General features: G+C 37.5%; 1 protein-coding gene across 3 annotated transcripts in view; it reads left to right on the forward strand.

Moving 5' to 3' along the window:
• The first annotated feature begins 1,555 nt into the window (after positions 1-1,555).
• The window catches only part of LOC137173377 (vasoactive intestinal polypeptide receptor 2-like), a 46,891-nt gene continuing 32,962 nt past the window's right edge, over positions 1,556-15,484 (forward strand). Inside the window, exons 1-3 of one of the 3 annotated variants that reach the window (XM_067578185.1) lie at positions 1,556-1,849; positions 1,945-2,105; positions 12,134-12,227. In XM_067578185.1, the coding sequence (XP_067434286.1) occupies positions 2,049-2,105; positions 12,134-12,227 (151 nt within the window). In that variant the 5' untranslated portion in view covers positions 1,556-1,849; positions 1,945-2,048. Of the gene's footprint in view, positions 2,106-12,133; positions 12,228-15,484 lie in introns of all 3 variants that reach the window. The other 2 variants (XM_067578186.1, XM_067578184.1) reach the window with 2 other exon arrangements.

A 15,484-nucleotide genomic window follows, 5' to 3' on the forward strand; every position in this document is an offset into this window, starting at 1 on the left:
ACGTTTGGTGACCTTTGGTGACCTTTCCTCCAGCACAGACACTGACATGTACAGTATCTCTCTGTAGGTAGTTAAACAGATAAAAACTTCTGCTGTTCGTGGTCCATGGAGGAGGATTTATCATGGTTTCAGTGACCTTCTGACCTTTTTCCTTCTTTCTTTTCCACCATCATCCATTTAAACTGTGACAGCTTCCTGTGGATGTTATCTGATGTTTGGACCTTAAAATGCACCTTTGTCGTGACCACTGACATTAATGCTGACCAAAAACACTCATGGAGTTCTCTGAAGTGGTTGGTAGCAGCTTTAAATAAAACAAAATAAGTAAATAAATTCACATTTTTAGGTTTTAGAGTTTTATTTTCATCTTCAGCTGCAGTGAGGAAGCTGCTTAAATCACTGCAGATAACTGAATGTATGTTTGATAACTGATAATTCATCAAAGGTCAGTAATAAATCAATATAATAAGAACAGGAACATTTAAATAATGAGCCCACAAGGAACAAGAGACTTCACAGATTTTGCATTTCACTCCTGTAACAGAGTCAGACACACGATGGACAAAAAAAAAGATCAAAATCGATGCAAAAGAACCAGAGACGTCATGTCTTTTATTGCATGGATTTGTCTTTCTTGTCAAAACCTGCTTCGCCTACATTACCCACAATGCAACTCTGATTTTTATTCGTTCTTACATATCTGTAAATGTAGTGAATTCAACCAGATGTCTGCAGGTGATGTTTAGTTTTATCCTGCAATCAAACATCAGAGTGAATCTTGTGTAATTTAAATAAATGTAAGATGTCTGTAATGTTAACATGTGACGTCATGGTTCATTCATATAAAGGTTCATTCTGTTTATAGTGTCGATGCAAAGCTGTCAAACAGTATGGGAAAAAACCTTTAAAGAAATTTAAAGATTCAACTAAACCCAAAGAAATTCAGTCAAAGAAAAGCATTAAATCATCACGTTTGAGAAGCTGAAAGCAGCTCGTTTTGGCATATTTGTTAAAAAAATAAAATAAAATGATGATTCAATTAACAAAATAGTTGCTGATTAATTGATCAATCATTGCAGCTCAGGCTGTAGTCTGTCCATTCTGAAGTGATGTTAAGGTTTAAGTATTTCATGTTCGTGTCTTAATGTTTTATGTGTCTATTTAAATCTTTTTCATACTTTTGGACAGTCGTGTGCTTTATACTTGTGTTGCTTTTGTGTTGTTGCTTTTTATGTTTTTTTTCTATTTTATTCTAAAGAAAATAAATTAAACAAAAAGTCAGCAGATGTGATCATAGTTTGATTGACGTGGAACACAAATTAAAGACCCTATGAGAGCCCCAGGACCAGCATTTGGGAACCTATAAGCTCCTGTAACATTGAGTTTTTAATATTGCAGGAATTGAGTTCTCCCACAAGAGGTCGCTGTTGTTGTTTCTCTCTCTCTCTCTCTCTCTCTCTCTCTCTCTCTCTCTCTCTCTCTCTCTCTCTCTCTCTCTCTCTCTCTCTCTCTCTCTCTCTCTCTCTCTCTCACACACACACACACACACTCGGAGATCCCAGGAAGCTCCGGCGGGAACGCGCACCAGTCCGGGGTGTCCCGAGAGAAACGTGTGTCGGGGACGCGCCCTGAATTGAGAGTGAACGGGGAGTGAACCGAACCACCGCCTCACTGCAGCTCCACACACCGGACTTATCACACCTCCTCCTCTTCCTCCTCCTCCTCCTCCTAACACAAACAACTCGGATGAGTATTTAACTCAAACCTTCATTTTTTGGAAACACTGAATCTTTTTTTTGTTTGTTTGTGCGCCAAACTGATCCACAGTGATGTTGCAGTGAATGAAACGGTGCGTAAAACTGGTGATCGACGCTCCAAACAAATAAATAAATAAATAAGAAGATTTGGCGCGTTAAATTCAGTCTGACTGGATGTTTTTCTCAGCCTGAGGTTTAGTGACACTGACCTGACGTGTTTCCGTACTGATGATGACCCGCAGATGAAGTGACAGCTGCAGTTCAGGTGGGCTTCACCCTCCGCTGGATGAGATGTCCTTTACGCACCGGCTCGCTCTGCTTCTGCTCGGCTTCACCCTCATCCACACGGTCAGTCCTTCACCTATTATTGTTATTATTATTAATATTATTATTACATGTACAATTAACACATTAACTGTAATTTTATCTTAAATTGCCACAAACCTTTAAAATGTAGAAATAATGTGTCATACCTTTAAAAAAATAGAGGTTTAAAGTGATTTTACGGTATTTTCTGTACTAATACCTCAACATACTTATCTCCTGTAGTGACTTTATAGTAATATTATAGTATTATTAGGCAAAATATTCCCTAAAACAGAGTTTATAGTGACTTTACCTGTTTTATTTATATTTGCTCTAATATTCCTACCTTTAAAGTTGCTTTTTGTGCGCATGAGAGGCGCTTTTAACTTTATATTATATTATTGTTTAAATCTTCACACTTCTGCTGCCAGTGTCATCAATTAAACAATGGTTGGACCTTTTATCAGCCTGCAGACTGATGAAACTTTACCTTCGGTCTCTGGTTAAAACTGTTCCTGTTTCTTCACTGTTTAACAGCGTGAAAACATTAATTATAGATCCGCTTTCTACAGTAGCTGCTGGTGAATTTTTAATCTTCAGGCCTGATTCACACGTAGACTCGACTCTATATTTAGACTCCTTTAGCAGCCTGGACCATCAGCTCGTTTATAGAAGTTATTATCAAGTGTTGGCTGAGAAGCAGGAGTGTCCCTGCAGCTTTACATCTGAAAACTAACATCGGACGACTTCAATGGATGATTTAATCAGATTTTATGTCAGTAGTTGTAGAAGTGATGTCACTCACATAAAAGAGAGAAAGGGGCTCAGTTAAGTTTCTTTAAAAAAAAAAACTAGAAAATATGATAATAAGATCCTGAATTTTAGTGGGAAAACATGTATTTTGTGAGTTTTTCAAAAGATAATTAGAAATATCTGTTTTAAAGCTGCAATGATTAGTTGATTAATCAATTAGTCGATCATAAGAATATTAATCAGCAACTATTTTAATGATCAATGAATCGTTTTAGTCATCTTTAAAGCAAAAATGCCAAAAAACTGGCTGGTTTCAGGCCCTCAGATGTGAGTATTAGAGGTTTTTCTTTGTCACATCTGTAAGTAAACTGAATATTTTGGGGTTTTTTGGCTATAATTGAATAAAACAAGCTGTCTAAATACCTACTGGACATTTTTCACAGATTTTCTGACATTTTATAGATAAAACGATTACAGTAATTACCCTAATCTGTTTGTCGCTGTTTCCACAAACATAACAGATGTAAACAGACATTGAAAAGCCTTTAAAACACAGACGTAGTTATTATCTTCTGTCAGTCAGTCTGACAGAATCAGCAGAACAGTCACTGATGATTTAGAAACTCTCAAAACACAAGTGATCCGAACTGTAAAGGTGAAACTGTTGTGATTTAAGTTAACTACAACATCTGCATCTATTATCACCATTCTACTACTTTTTACTACTACTATTTTGGTCATCTATTAATCATTTTGAGTAATTTTTCTCTGTTCCAGCTTCTTAAATGTGAATATTTCCTGCTTTCTTTAGTCGTCTTTGATAGTAAACTGAATATATTTGGGTTGTGGACTGTTGGTTGGGACAAAACAAGACATTTGAGGATGCTTTGGGAAACGGTGATCAACACTTTTCACCATTTTCTGATGTTTTAAAGATCAAACAGCTAATCAATTAATAGAGAAAATGAACATGTCAACCGGTGCAGCGGTGCAGCGATGTGGCTCACCGACGTGTTTTGGAGGTCTGGAGGTCTACAGCACAGAGGAATAAGATATATCAGGCTTTGGATACACACTAAATCTTGTTAGTAGATCAGTTCATTGTTGGTTTGGATCCAAACATGAGATTTGTTGACTCTTAGACTTTCCCCTGACATACCTCACCTGCAGTGCTTTCTATCTGCTAGAAGTGTGAATTTCACAACGTCAGACTTTTGCAGTGAAGAAATATAGCCAATCAGCTGTGTGTGTGTGTGTGTGTGTGTGTAGGCATCCTGTGTGTGTACAGCATGTACTTATGCTAAAGGTTAATGACTTGTGTTTCCTTTATTGGTGTGTGGAGTGAAGATTCCTGCTGCTGTGTGAGCTGATATCAGGAGGCTGCAGACACATGACACACCATGAAAGACATATAGTCTGAGTTTTACTTTCTATTATTATATAAACTTTTTCCATTTGCTTTATTTTTGATATGTGGCCTTTTACTGTAAAAAAGAAAAAGTTGAGAAAACCCCAACTTTCTTGCTTTGCAGGACTTTTTTAAATTTGTATTTTAAGTGCTGATCATTTATGTTTCTAAGACCTAACAACTGGCAATTGTTATTTACTGTATGTCAAAGAATATAAGTTGATATTTTCACAGCAGACAAAGGTAAAGGAGAAGCAAAAAGCTTTGCATAAGAGTTTAAAAATAGATATTTAAAAAAACAAAACAATCACAGCCCTCGCATGGAATCTGTGAGTTCACCACCCAAAGTGAGATTATTAAAGCGAAGCAGAGAGGAAGTGATTTAATCCCACGTTGGTTTTTGTATGTTTCACTGTCAAAGCTGCAGCAGGTGACAGACTCAGTGGGATTATCCTGCAGAGTAACATCACTAAACTATTCACATGTTGTCATACCCAAGCGGCAACCTCCAGGGCTGAAAAATGAAGCCAACGCTAAGCGCCAAAAACTGCAGTTCCTCAAATGGCCACTTGCGGCTCTAAAAGCAAGTCAATCCCTATAGACCTCCATGTTAAAATGCCCAACTTTACAGCAGAAATAATCAGGTTTAAAGCCTGGTACAAAAAACAGTTTTGGTCTCTATAGCTCATTTCCCCTTTCATGACAACTGTACAGGTAAAGTTTTATATAACTCACCTATATAACTCTAAGTTTTATTAAAGTTTAAAGTTTTGCATAATTAAGGGTGTGGACACTTTGACTGACATGTGGGTGCCACAGGCAAGTTGCTACCATGGCGACAACATTGGTTAGGTAACGTAACCCCAGATTCACAGAATACAGGCGTAACCATAGCAGTCACTATTTCCGTGTGTTTTCAGTTCATGAAAGTTAATTGTAACATTTAGAACATTTCTTGTTTGGTGTTTGGTTACTAAAAGACTAGACTAAAAGACAAGCATTATCTTGTTTAACCACAGACTGTAAATGCACTGTGCTAACCATGCTAGCAGCTAGCGTTAGGGTCAGCTCCACTCTCCCATCCAAATATGGTCACCTCTGTCTCCAAAACTCCAAGATGGCGACGGTCAAAATGCAAACTTCAGAATGAGAGTCCACAAACCACCGTGGGTAACGGCATAGTCTATGGTCAAACCCAGTTGATCTGTGATGTTTAAATAGACGCAAAGACACAAAAAGACTAGAGTCTTTGAGTAGGAGACAGATTGACAGTGGTGGAAGAAGTACTCAGGTCCTTTTTATTTGGTAAAAATAGCAGTACAACAATGTTTTACTGGTTCTGCAGAAAAATGAGTCATCAGCGTGTAAGCAGTATTTTACTGTTGTAGCTGCTACAGCTGGACTTTTTTGGAAGTTAAGTCCAGTGGTTCCCAACCTAGGGGTCGTGCCCCTTACAAATGGTCACCAGATAAATCTGAGAGGTCATGAGATGATTAATGGGAGAAGAAAGGAGAAAAAACAAAGTTCTGATACACAAATCTGTTTACAGTTTTTGGACTTTCTCTCTTTTTTTTGTAAGGAGCCACAAGAAAAACTGTGTTTTATTCTATAAGCTTTAATGTGAAATCTTCATCTGAAAAGTAACTGTACCTGTAGTAAAAAGTACTATGAAATGTGGTGAAGAAGACACAAGAGACAGAAACAATAACCAGGATGACCACATGACAAATCATAATATACCGATCCATTTCAAAATATTCAGTTTCACAAACACACAAAGGTTCAGAAGTGTTAAAGCCTCTGGAAAGGCAAATCCATGATTGGCTATTAATCATGTAATTTGGGATCTAATGTGCATACAGTAAACACCTAAAAAAGAATGAGAACATAGCCTCTGACATATCCTTTGTAATTCTTTAGAAAGTTTCTCTCCTTTCCCTTGTTACTGGGTTGCAGTTAGACGGGGCTAAACTAGGGAATTTATTACGTAATAAATACCTGCCCAATCACATTTAGGAGAAAGATGGTTGACGTGGCTATCCGGCCAAGCTGACTTTAACACAATTATTCCATGCCATTTTTAACAGTTTTTGAAAACATTTTATAGACTAGATGATTTACATCTTCAATAGGAACCAATGGGTTTAGGGTTGAGATCTGTAGAAACAGATGATGATGGCCAAATTTATTAATTTTCAATTTCCAAATCCATCAGACTGATGATTCCCCTGCAAGTATTTTACATGAGTGTTCAAAATAAACAGTGACAGTGATGATACTGCATGTTTCCTTTCCTCATCATTTCATTTCATGCACAAGACTGATGCAACACTGCAGAAAGGCGAAGAGCAACTCAGAGCTGAAGAAAAATCAATCAGGATTTTCAGCGAGACAAATTTTTCTGGCTTTTTTTTTAAAAAAAAAAAAGGTTATTTTTTCTTAGTATGTTTCTGTTTTGCAGCTTGATATGAAATCTATGATTAATATTTCTTCTTGCTTACTTGCTCTCTAAAAATATTACATCATGAAGAAAAGCAGATTGTTAATACAACTTTAGTTCATAGCATGAAGAAGGAGGGTTGTGTGGGAATTGAATTTTTGCTCCTTATTAGGGTTTCTGGCCCAAATCTGCTCCTTCTCGCAAAGAAAATAATTGCATCTTTGTTAACATGTGCCCCTGTGTGTCTGCTTGTTTGCTGCAGAGCCCTTTTGTCTTATTTCGTTTTGACTGTTAATGGTCAGAACGAGTGTACAAAAGCTTGAGGGCATTTATGTTTCCATCTAAAAACAGATTATACTTTTTTTTATTCTGGACGTTGATTCGATTTGTTCTCTGTGAACAGATCGAGTCTGATCAGTGATTTTCGGACGGAGTCGAAGTCGGACCAGGTTCAGGATTACAAACTGGGAGGGGGAAAAAAAACCAACTTTCTTTAGTTTAGTTTAATCCAGAACATTTTGTCCACTTCCTCGTAATGGATCTGCGTGTGTTTATGTGTATTAGAGCTCATTTGATGACTGAGATTATGTTGTTTGTTAGACAGCGGTGGATTGAATAAGGTCAAGCGGTTTATCCTCTGCCCTTTGCTTCTCTCTATTTATAGTTTTTGTTTTGAGAAGCAGAAAGTAAATGGAATCAGGAAAGACATTAATCCAAATCAGAAATTTTCTAATGAGCTATAAACCTGGTGAAGAACACAGCGTCCCCATGAGGAATATCTGAAGTCTACATCAGTATTTATTAACTGGAAGGCTGGAAAAAATGTTTCTCGTGTGCAAATTTGTGTGCAAAGCCTTTGTCTTTTGAAATATTTGCCACACTAATGCAAATAATGAGGCTGTGAAGAGAAATAAAAACTATTTTGGATTTCAAAGATTTGTTTACGCTGAAATTTAAATTCATCATCCTTCCGCCACATGTCAGTGTAAACTTGGTTAAATATGGTAGAAAAGCAAACACGCTGTGAGTTTGTTTGTTTTTCTAACTCAGATGTCTTCTTTCTCTGAAACCACTGAAGGATAAAACGTCCAAACAGCTTCTGTAGGAACAAAAAAGAAATTTATGAAGCCAAACATCTGCAGACGTTTCAAACTGACCTGTTTCTGTAAAATCATCACTGAGAGTGATATCTGCTAGAAGAATGAGTCATCGGGACTTTAAAGTCAACTTTGAAGTCTCACTGTTAAAACTTTTAGAAAGAAAGAAGACCTCAGACTAAACATCATGTCCAAGATGTCCATGTTTGTTTACTGTTTATCTGGTTTTGACGAAACAGTCAGTAGATGTGCTGCTGTTTCATATTTGAGGTGGACGTCCCGGATGCTGGTGTTTCCCACTTGCGCTTGAATGCACCAGATGATCAGCACACTAGTCAACATACAACAATTAAAGGATAAGTTCACATTTTCCAAGACTATCTTAAAACAACACTGACACGCCCATATGTGCATGGAAAGGTTGCTGTAATTGTTCCCACAGTCCGGACTGGCCTCAAAGAAATCCCTTCCTAAACTCTAATGGAAGTGATAAGGGCAAAATTGACATCCTTTTTACTTGAAGCTAATCAATCCTCAACAGTTTGAGACAGACACATCAAGTGTTTGGTATGAAATCCCTGCTATGTGCTTCCAGAACAGAGTTTTGTTTCTGAGCCACAGCGGAGAAACTATAACATTAAGTGTGAATTTGTTACTAAAAAGACTCTAAAGAATTTTAGAGGATACCTTCATGAAATGTTGAACTCATACTGCTGAAGCCTCATATACTAGCTTTGGCTGAACTTTGCAGCCATGTATGGACAGGAAGAACGATTACAGTGACCAGTAACTCTTACAATGTACAGTATGTGTTGTTATAGTAGATAAAATATTTTAGACGAGTTTAAGATCTCTGTTTAAGGTCTCCAAATATAGCTTCTCCCCAACAGTCCTGCAGTAATTCAAAGTGCATTTGAAGTTTAGCAGACAGGCTGAACCTTAAGTTAAGTCTGGTCATATTCTATTTGTATTTCCATTGTGAGCAAATCCCATTAAAAGACCAAAACCAGCAGTGAATTGATCTACTGGTAAGTGATGTATCTTATTCCTCTGTGCCGTAGACTTCGGTTCTTATCCAAAAACTATTAAAAACACATCAGTGAGTCACTCTCCTTCACTTGGGTCACATGTTCCTTCATGAGCATGAACACACACACTGTAGTTTATTTTGACTGAATCACACACACACACACTGTCCTGCTGCCAGAAATACTCCCTAGAGCAAATGTGAATTCATCCGCCGCTGAAAATAGTCCCCGACAAAATGCATCATTTTCTTCAGTTTGAGTAAAGGTATCTAAAAAAACTACAATGTCCAGCTGTTTTAGGAAATTGTTGGGTCTTTTTAAAAATTAAAGTATATATTTGAGAGCAGTTTTCAAAGTCTTCAACAGGAAACAGTGTGTTTGGAGCTGAGAGACACAGACATACAATTTGACATTTGTTTTACTATTATTATTATTTATTCATTTACTTATCTTGTGTCCTTTCTATAGCAAGTGTTTGCCCATCTAAAGTTGAAGACCAATAAAGATATTTGATGACTCCCATGCCAGTGTTCAAAGTAAACTGTAACAGTACATGGTTTGTTTACTCAGTCAATAATCAGAAAGAAGCATTCTAGACTAGATGATTTCCATCTTCAGTAGGTAGATCAAGGTAATTAACTGAGGTGTTTGTGTTCTGCTTGGGCTGATTTTTTGATAATTAGTCTCATCTGCGAAGCATTTAGCATCCACAGGTGTGACAGCATTGTTTTAAAAGCCATCTTCTATGATTGGTCAGGTGAAGATAGAAGTGAAGTGGTGTTTAATTGGTCAATAAGATAAGAGTGATCAGTTCGGTGGACAGACGAATCCCAACGGGACATAAAGAAAGCCTGAGAAGTGTGTGTGTGAGGCATAAACACACTGACAGGTCTGAAATGCTGCTGAGAGCACCGATATATCTCTGTGTAAACAGACCTCCCAGCACATACACGCTCTCCGTATATCAATGGGGTAAAGTTGACACATGGACTCATTTGGTTTGAGTGTGTTTCTCTTTGTGTAGTTTGTTCACACTGCCTTTTGTTTACACTCTGTTTGAGTGTGTGTCCTTGGTTACAGTCAGCTGTACACACACACACACACCGGCCTCTGGGCTGATAGGTGGCAAAGTAATGTTTATCAGATAAAACATGAGAACCATAAACTGTGGCTAAATCGGTACAGTTGGCGTGATGAGGCTAATTAAAATGTAAAGCTGGGTGGGTTCTGGATGATTATATCTGATTGTAAAAAAAGGCCATCTGTAGCACAAATACAGTTCTGCAAAAACAATTAGCAAATTGTTTTCTTCCTATTATTTTTATTTTCACTTTCTTTTTTCCCAGGTGACAACCAGAGTCTGGTTGAGTCAGTGTTGACATACTAGGCTCTGTTCTGGCACATGTAAAACAAGCCTCAGTTTGTTCCCCCTCACGTATTAGTATTCTTGTGTATACTTTTGGGTCATAGAGATATCCATTGGTTTCTTTAAAAGATAATTAATCAGCAAGGTTTGAAAAAGCCAGAAGGTCATTTGGAAACACTTAGAGCTGTTCTGATGGTATTTTCAGAGTCACCAAAGACTCAAAACAAAGGTGGCAGCTGGTCGGCTACTTGGATAGGAAACAGTACATGTTTTGTTTACTCAGTCAATAATCAGAAAGCAGCGCTCTGGGATGGGGCAGTTTATTATTTATATTTTTTGATCAAGGTATTTACCTGAGGTGTTCGTGTTTTGCTTGGGCTGATTTTTTGATAATTAGTCTTGTCTGCGAAGCACTTAGAGACATTTAGAGCTGTTCTGATGGTATTTTCAGAGTCACCAAAGACTGTCCGAATCAAAACAAAGGTGGCAGCTGGTCAGCTACTTGGAAACAGAGTAGCAGCTCGTGAAACGGTTTAAAAATCTTTTGAGTTTTTCATTGCTGGTTAATCGCTTCCTAGAGAAACAGATGATTACCTATAACAGGAATGCATGCTAATACATGAGAGGCAGTAACTGGGTCCAAAGTGAGCCAAATGTGAGGTGGCTCTGACTCATACCAGGCTGTTGGTCCTGTGTCAGTGTGTTCTCCAAATTCCTATGTTAAGGACTTGCGTGCGTATACGTCATCTGACAACTCATGAAGGTTGTATGATAACTGAGTTGGTCGTGTAATGGTTTAAAATACTGTGCATTGACAAAATTACAGTATATCAAATAAATATGGGTTTAATTACATTGAATGATGGACTTTGGCTGATGTGAGGCATACATATGTGCTTGGTTTTCAGGCACTTCTATATTATTAAGTGCCAAGTCCGATATATCAGAGCCTTCAGAAAAATCCCAGTTTCCCGTTTTAACTAAAGGTATGCTACGTAAGATTTGGCCAGAATTTTTGTTTAAAACATTCAAAAATTAACTAAAATTGTCAACAGAATGTGAAGAAATAACAGTTTTATAACGAGTTTCAGCTCAGCGCTCTCATAGTGTTGTTTTTGGTCGCAGCAGGCAGCTGTTTTCAGAGAAAAAGCTCTAAGAACCCACTGTACACTACCTGCTCAGCACCAAATGGCAAACACAACACAGTTAATGACTAGCTGGTAAACGTAGTGGGGTGTTTAGCAGATAAAGAGCCAAAAGCTAACAGAGTGAATATTGGACTTACATTAACCAGGTGGAAAAATTCCTGTTAGAATGTGTTAAGAGCCCAAGGTCACCTCTTCAAATGTCTGTTGTTTTGTTTGACCAACAATCCAAAATCCCAAGAAGTTCAGTTCACTATTATGTATGACACAGAAAAGCTTCAAATCCTCACATTTGAGAAGCTGCAACCAGCAAATATTTGGCATTTTTGTGATTTTATGTGATTATTGAAATTGTTGCCGATTCATTTTCTATCAATTGTTTAATTGATTAATCATTGCAGCACTAGATAACACATTATTATACTGTAAAAATGTTGATACAGCAAATGTTATGCAGCTTGTAAAATCTCTTGTGGAACTCCTGGAAGATTCAGCTAATTAATTTTTTGGAATAAAATGAAATCAAAATGGTACAAATGACTAAAATGAGGGAATGCAATAAATGTATTGGCTGCTAACTATTTGAGGACATGAGGGCACACTTATCAAAAACTCCCTCCCTGAATCCTCAGAGACAAAGCCGCAGAAAAGCAGCAAGTAGATTGCAGAAACATGAACTTTAGTCCAGAAAACTGAAGCACGTTTATCAAATATTGTATACTGGCATGTAGCCCGAGACATAGGGAGCGAGAAGCTGAACTTTTGACTGACACAGGTGGTTTGTTCATGTTGGAGATAATATTCATAATATTTATTTCCTCCCGTCCCAACAGGTTAATGGAAAGTTTCCTCACTGCCAGTTCATCTGGGAGATGCAGAGAGCCAAGAATGACTGTCTGACACAACTGAAGCTACAGAATAGCACAGGTACACACACATTTCTATCCTTGTGAGGACAGACTATCACTGCCCAACCCCAACCTATACCTGACACTGATGTCAAACCTTAATCATAAAACCAGGTCTTTCTTAACCCTCAAATAGCCCTTTGAAGTCTGTCCCAAAGTGAAAATGTCAGATGTCCTCACTCTCAAGGTCTAGTATTGCTGTTTTTATCTTATATTGTTTAGTATTTGCCTCATTTTAATCCTGAAATGTTGATTCTAAATCACTTTGTAACTTTCTTTTGAACAGCGCCACATAAATGAAGTTCATTGTTTATTAAAGTCTATGACTAAAATCGGTCCCCATAAAGATAGATGTATACACACACACACACACACACACACACACACACACATACAAGGAATTGTTTGAAAATCCCATCATATGACTGATGACTAACAGTGTTGGTATGTTCAGGAACAAAAACTCCAAAAATACCTCATAACATAGATACTATGTATACCTTTATTACTGACGTTGTGGGGACCTGCATCCTACAGGTACATTATGGGGACAAACACAAGTCTCCATAATGTAACCATAAAATTTTAGGGTGAAGACTTGGTTTAAGGTTAAGGAAAGGTTAGGGTAAGTCTCTGTGAAAAGACATGTCCTCTGAAGTTGTGGAAACTCAAGTCCCTGAGTGACTGTGTGTGTGTGTGTGTACGTGTGTGTGTGCGCAGTTGTACATCTATCTCTGTGAGGACCAATTTGAGTTTCACACCTTGGAAATGAGGACATTTTGGCAGGTCCTCACTCTGGGACATACTTTTAAAGGGCTGTCTTCAGGGTTATTGGGTTTTGGTTCAGTTTAGTGTAAGGGTTGGGGTTAGGCAGTGGAGGGAGACATCATTAGATTATTAATAGTGAAGCATCAGTGTTAGAGCAGCATGTTACTGTTGTAGCTGCTGGAGGTGGAGCTAGTTTCAACTACTTTATATACAGTTAGCTAGTTTAGTCCAGTGTTCCCAACCTATGGGTCGGGGCCCTCCAAAGGGTCAGCAGATAAATCTGAGGGGTGGCGAGATGATTAATAGGAGAGGAAAGAAGAAAAAACAAAGTTCTGATACACAAATCTGTTTTCAGTTTTTGGACTTTTTCTCTAATCTTTGATTTTTGCTGAAATATTGGATCATTTGAACATTTATTGAAATGAAAGCATGTGAGAAGTTTAGAGGGAAAAATCACTATTTGGTGGAGCTGTTAACAACTCATAGACATGTGAAATGTGACCCCGACTACACACTGCTTTTTGTAAGACGTCAAAAGCCAAAAAGGTTGGAAACCACTGGTTTCATCTTTAACAATGTGTTGTATTTTAAAAGCTTGTTATATTATCCATTGTGTCAAATCTTCATGTGAAAAGTAACTAAAGCTGTCAAATAAATGTAGTGGAGTAGAAAGTACAATATTTCCCTCTGAAATGTAGTTGAGTGGAAATGTAAAGTAGCATCACATGGAAATGAAGTAAATGTACTTAGTTACTTTGCACCACTAGGGTTATGCATTTAATTGCAATGTTAAGGTGATGGTAAGTGGTTTAGGAAAACCATAACAATGAGGGTCGTCACAAAGACAGAAGTATAAACATGTGTGTGTGTGTGTGTGTGTGTGTGTGTGTGTGTGCGCGTTGACTGAGGTCAGTTTTGTGAGGAGGAGAAGGGTGTGTCTGTGCGCCGTTTCAGCTGGTGTTGCAACACTCTATGAATCATTTATTTACTTCTCAGACCAAATACTCGAGAGTCGTGAGCACCACAGGAAGTACACACACACACACACACACACACAGTACATTTTCTACAGGTCATGTATGTTTGAGTGTTTCACCACAGTGATAATAAAAAAAGGTTTTATCTGTTTGGTTTGCAGCTTGTGAACCGCGGTTTCTTTCCCACACGTCTGCAGATACACGTGTGTGTTTATCAGTATGTTACACTCACAGGAATTGTATCTTAAAGGACAAACCACCATCAGATATGTTAAGTATCAACTGGTCAGATCAGTGATGCAGTGTCAAGTTTTAGAAGTCAAACATTTCAATTATTTTCAGCTTTAAATTAAAAAAAAAATCCTCATAATTCTTGATGAATTTCTAGTTGCTAATAACATGTATGAATAAGTAAAAAACAAGACTAGGTCAAGACCTCGTATACGTCTGGACCGTTTATGGTTAATGTGTGAAACTGTGGCCAGTGTGTTACAGGGATAGTCAGTAGTGTCTATAATTTGAATTGCTGGATATTAAATGTTCATCTGCAATTTTCTGTAGTGGTCCCAGTAATATTTGCTGGTAATGTGTACTGAAGTAGCATCACATGAGATGGTTGAGCTACGTTTGAGAAAAAAAAAAGGTTATAAATGCAGTTGAAAGAACGATACTTTCCACTCATATATTGGGATGTTTGATTTGAAAGAGAACTTATTTTATTTCTAATTATAACTATTCTAATTATCTGTTAACTCCTCCTGATCTTTCATCTGTTTCACTCTGCAGATGTCTCTTGTTTTTCACTCCGTATTGAGTGTTTTGTCAGTGATGGTTATTCTTTATTGTTATGCTTTAACTGTGTGCTCTCCTGATATCTCTAATCACCTTTTCCTGCCTCTTTCCTGGTCGATAATCATGGAGGCTGCGGTGGAAATTATAAATGAAAGTTTTGACAACATTTTGAGTGCAAATTCAGGAAGCTTGTACCCAGTTACTGCAGTTATAGTCAAATCAAGCGCACCCTCAGAACAGCCGCCCCACACTAAACTGATATAACAGCTACACGAGCTACATGTTTTACCTGCAAGACTCGTGTTTTAATGCTTTTGTCATGTGAAAATGTCAGAGAAATAAAAAGTCTGCGTCCTGGTATCAGTTCAGTTTTAAAATCCAAAGGCACCGCGAAGCTTCTCTCCTGCCGGCCGGAGAGTATAATAATAAAAAAATCAGGATTTGTCATAAAATCTTGCATCACACAATGAACAAAAAATACTTTTTAAATTCTTTTATTTAAGATATATTTAGATTTTTGCACAAAACCACAACACAACCAATTCAAAGCTCCATTTAATGTCTGATCATTGCCTTAATTTGCAAGAGTGGTATCTTAAGTTAAAGCTTAAATAATTCATGTAAGAACAGACTGAGTAGTATTAGTAATATTTAATAACATTTAGGCTTTGGTCTTTTAAGGATCTGCTTTTCCCCATAAAATAATATTAGTCTGTGAAAACTTAAAGGATAGATTCAC

The sequence above is a fragment of the Thunnus thynnus genome, chromosome 21 (genome assembly GCF_963924715.1).
Source record: "Thunnus thynnus chromosome 21, fThuThy2.1, whole genome shotgun sequence".
In the NCBI taxonomy this organism is placed as follows: domain Eukaryota; kingdom Metazoa; phylum Chordata; class Actinopteri; order Scombriformes; family Scombridae; genus Thunnus; species Thunnus thynnus.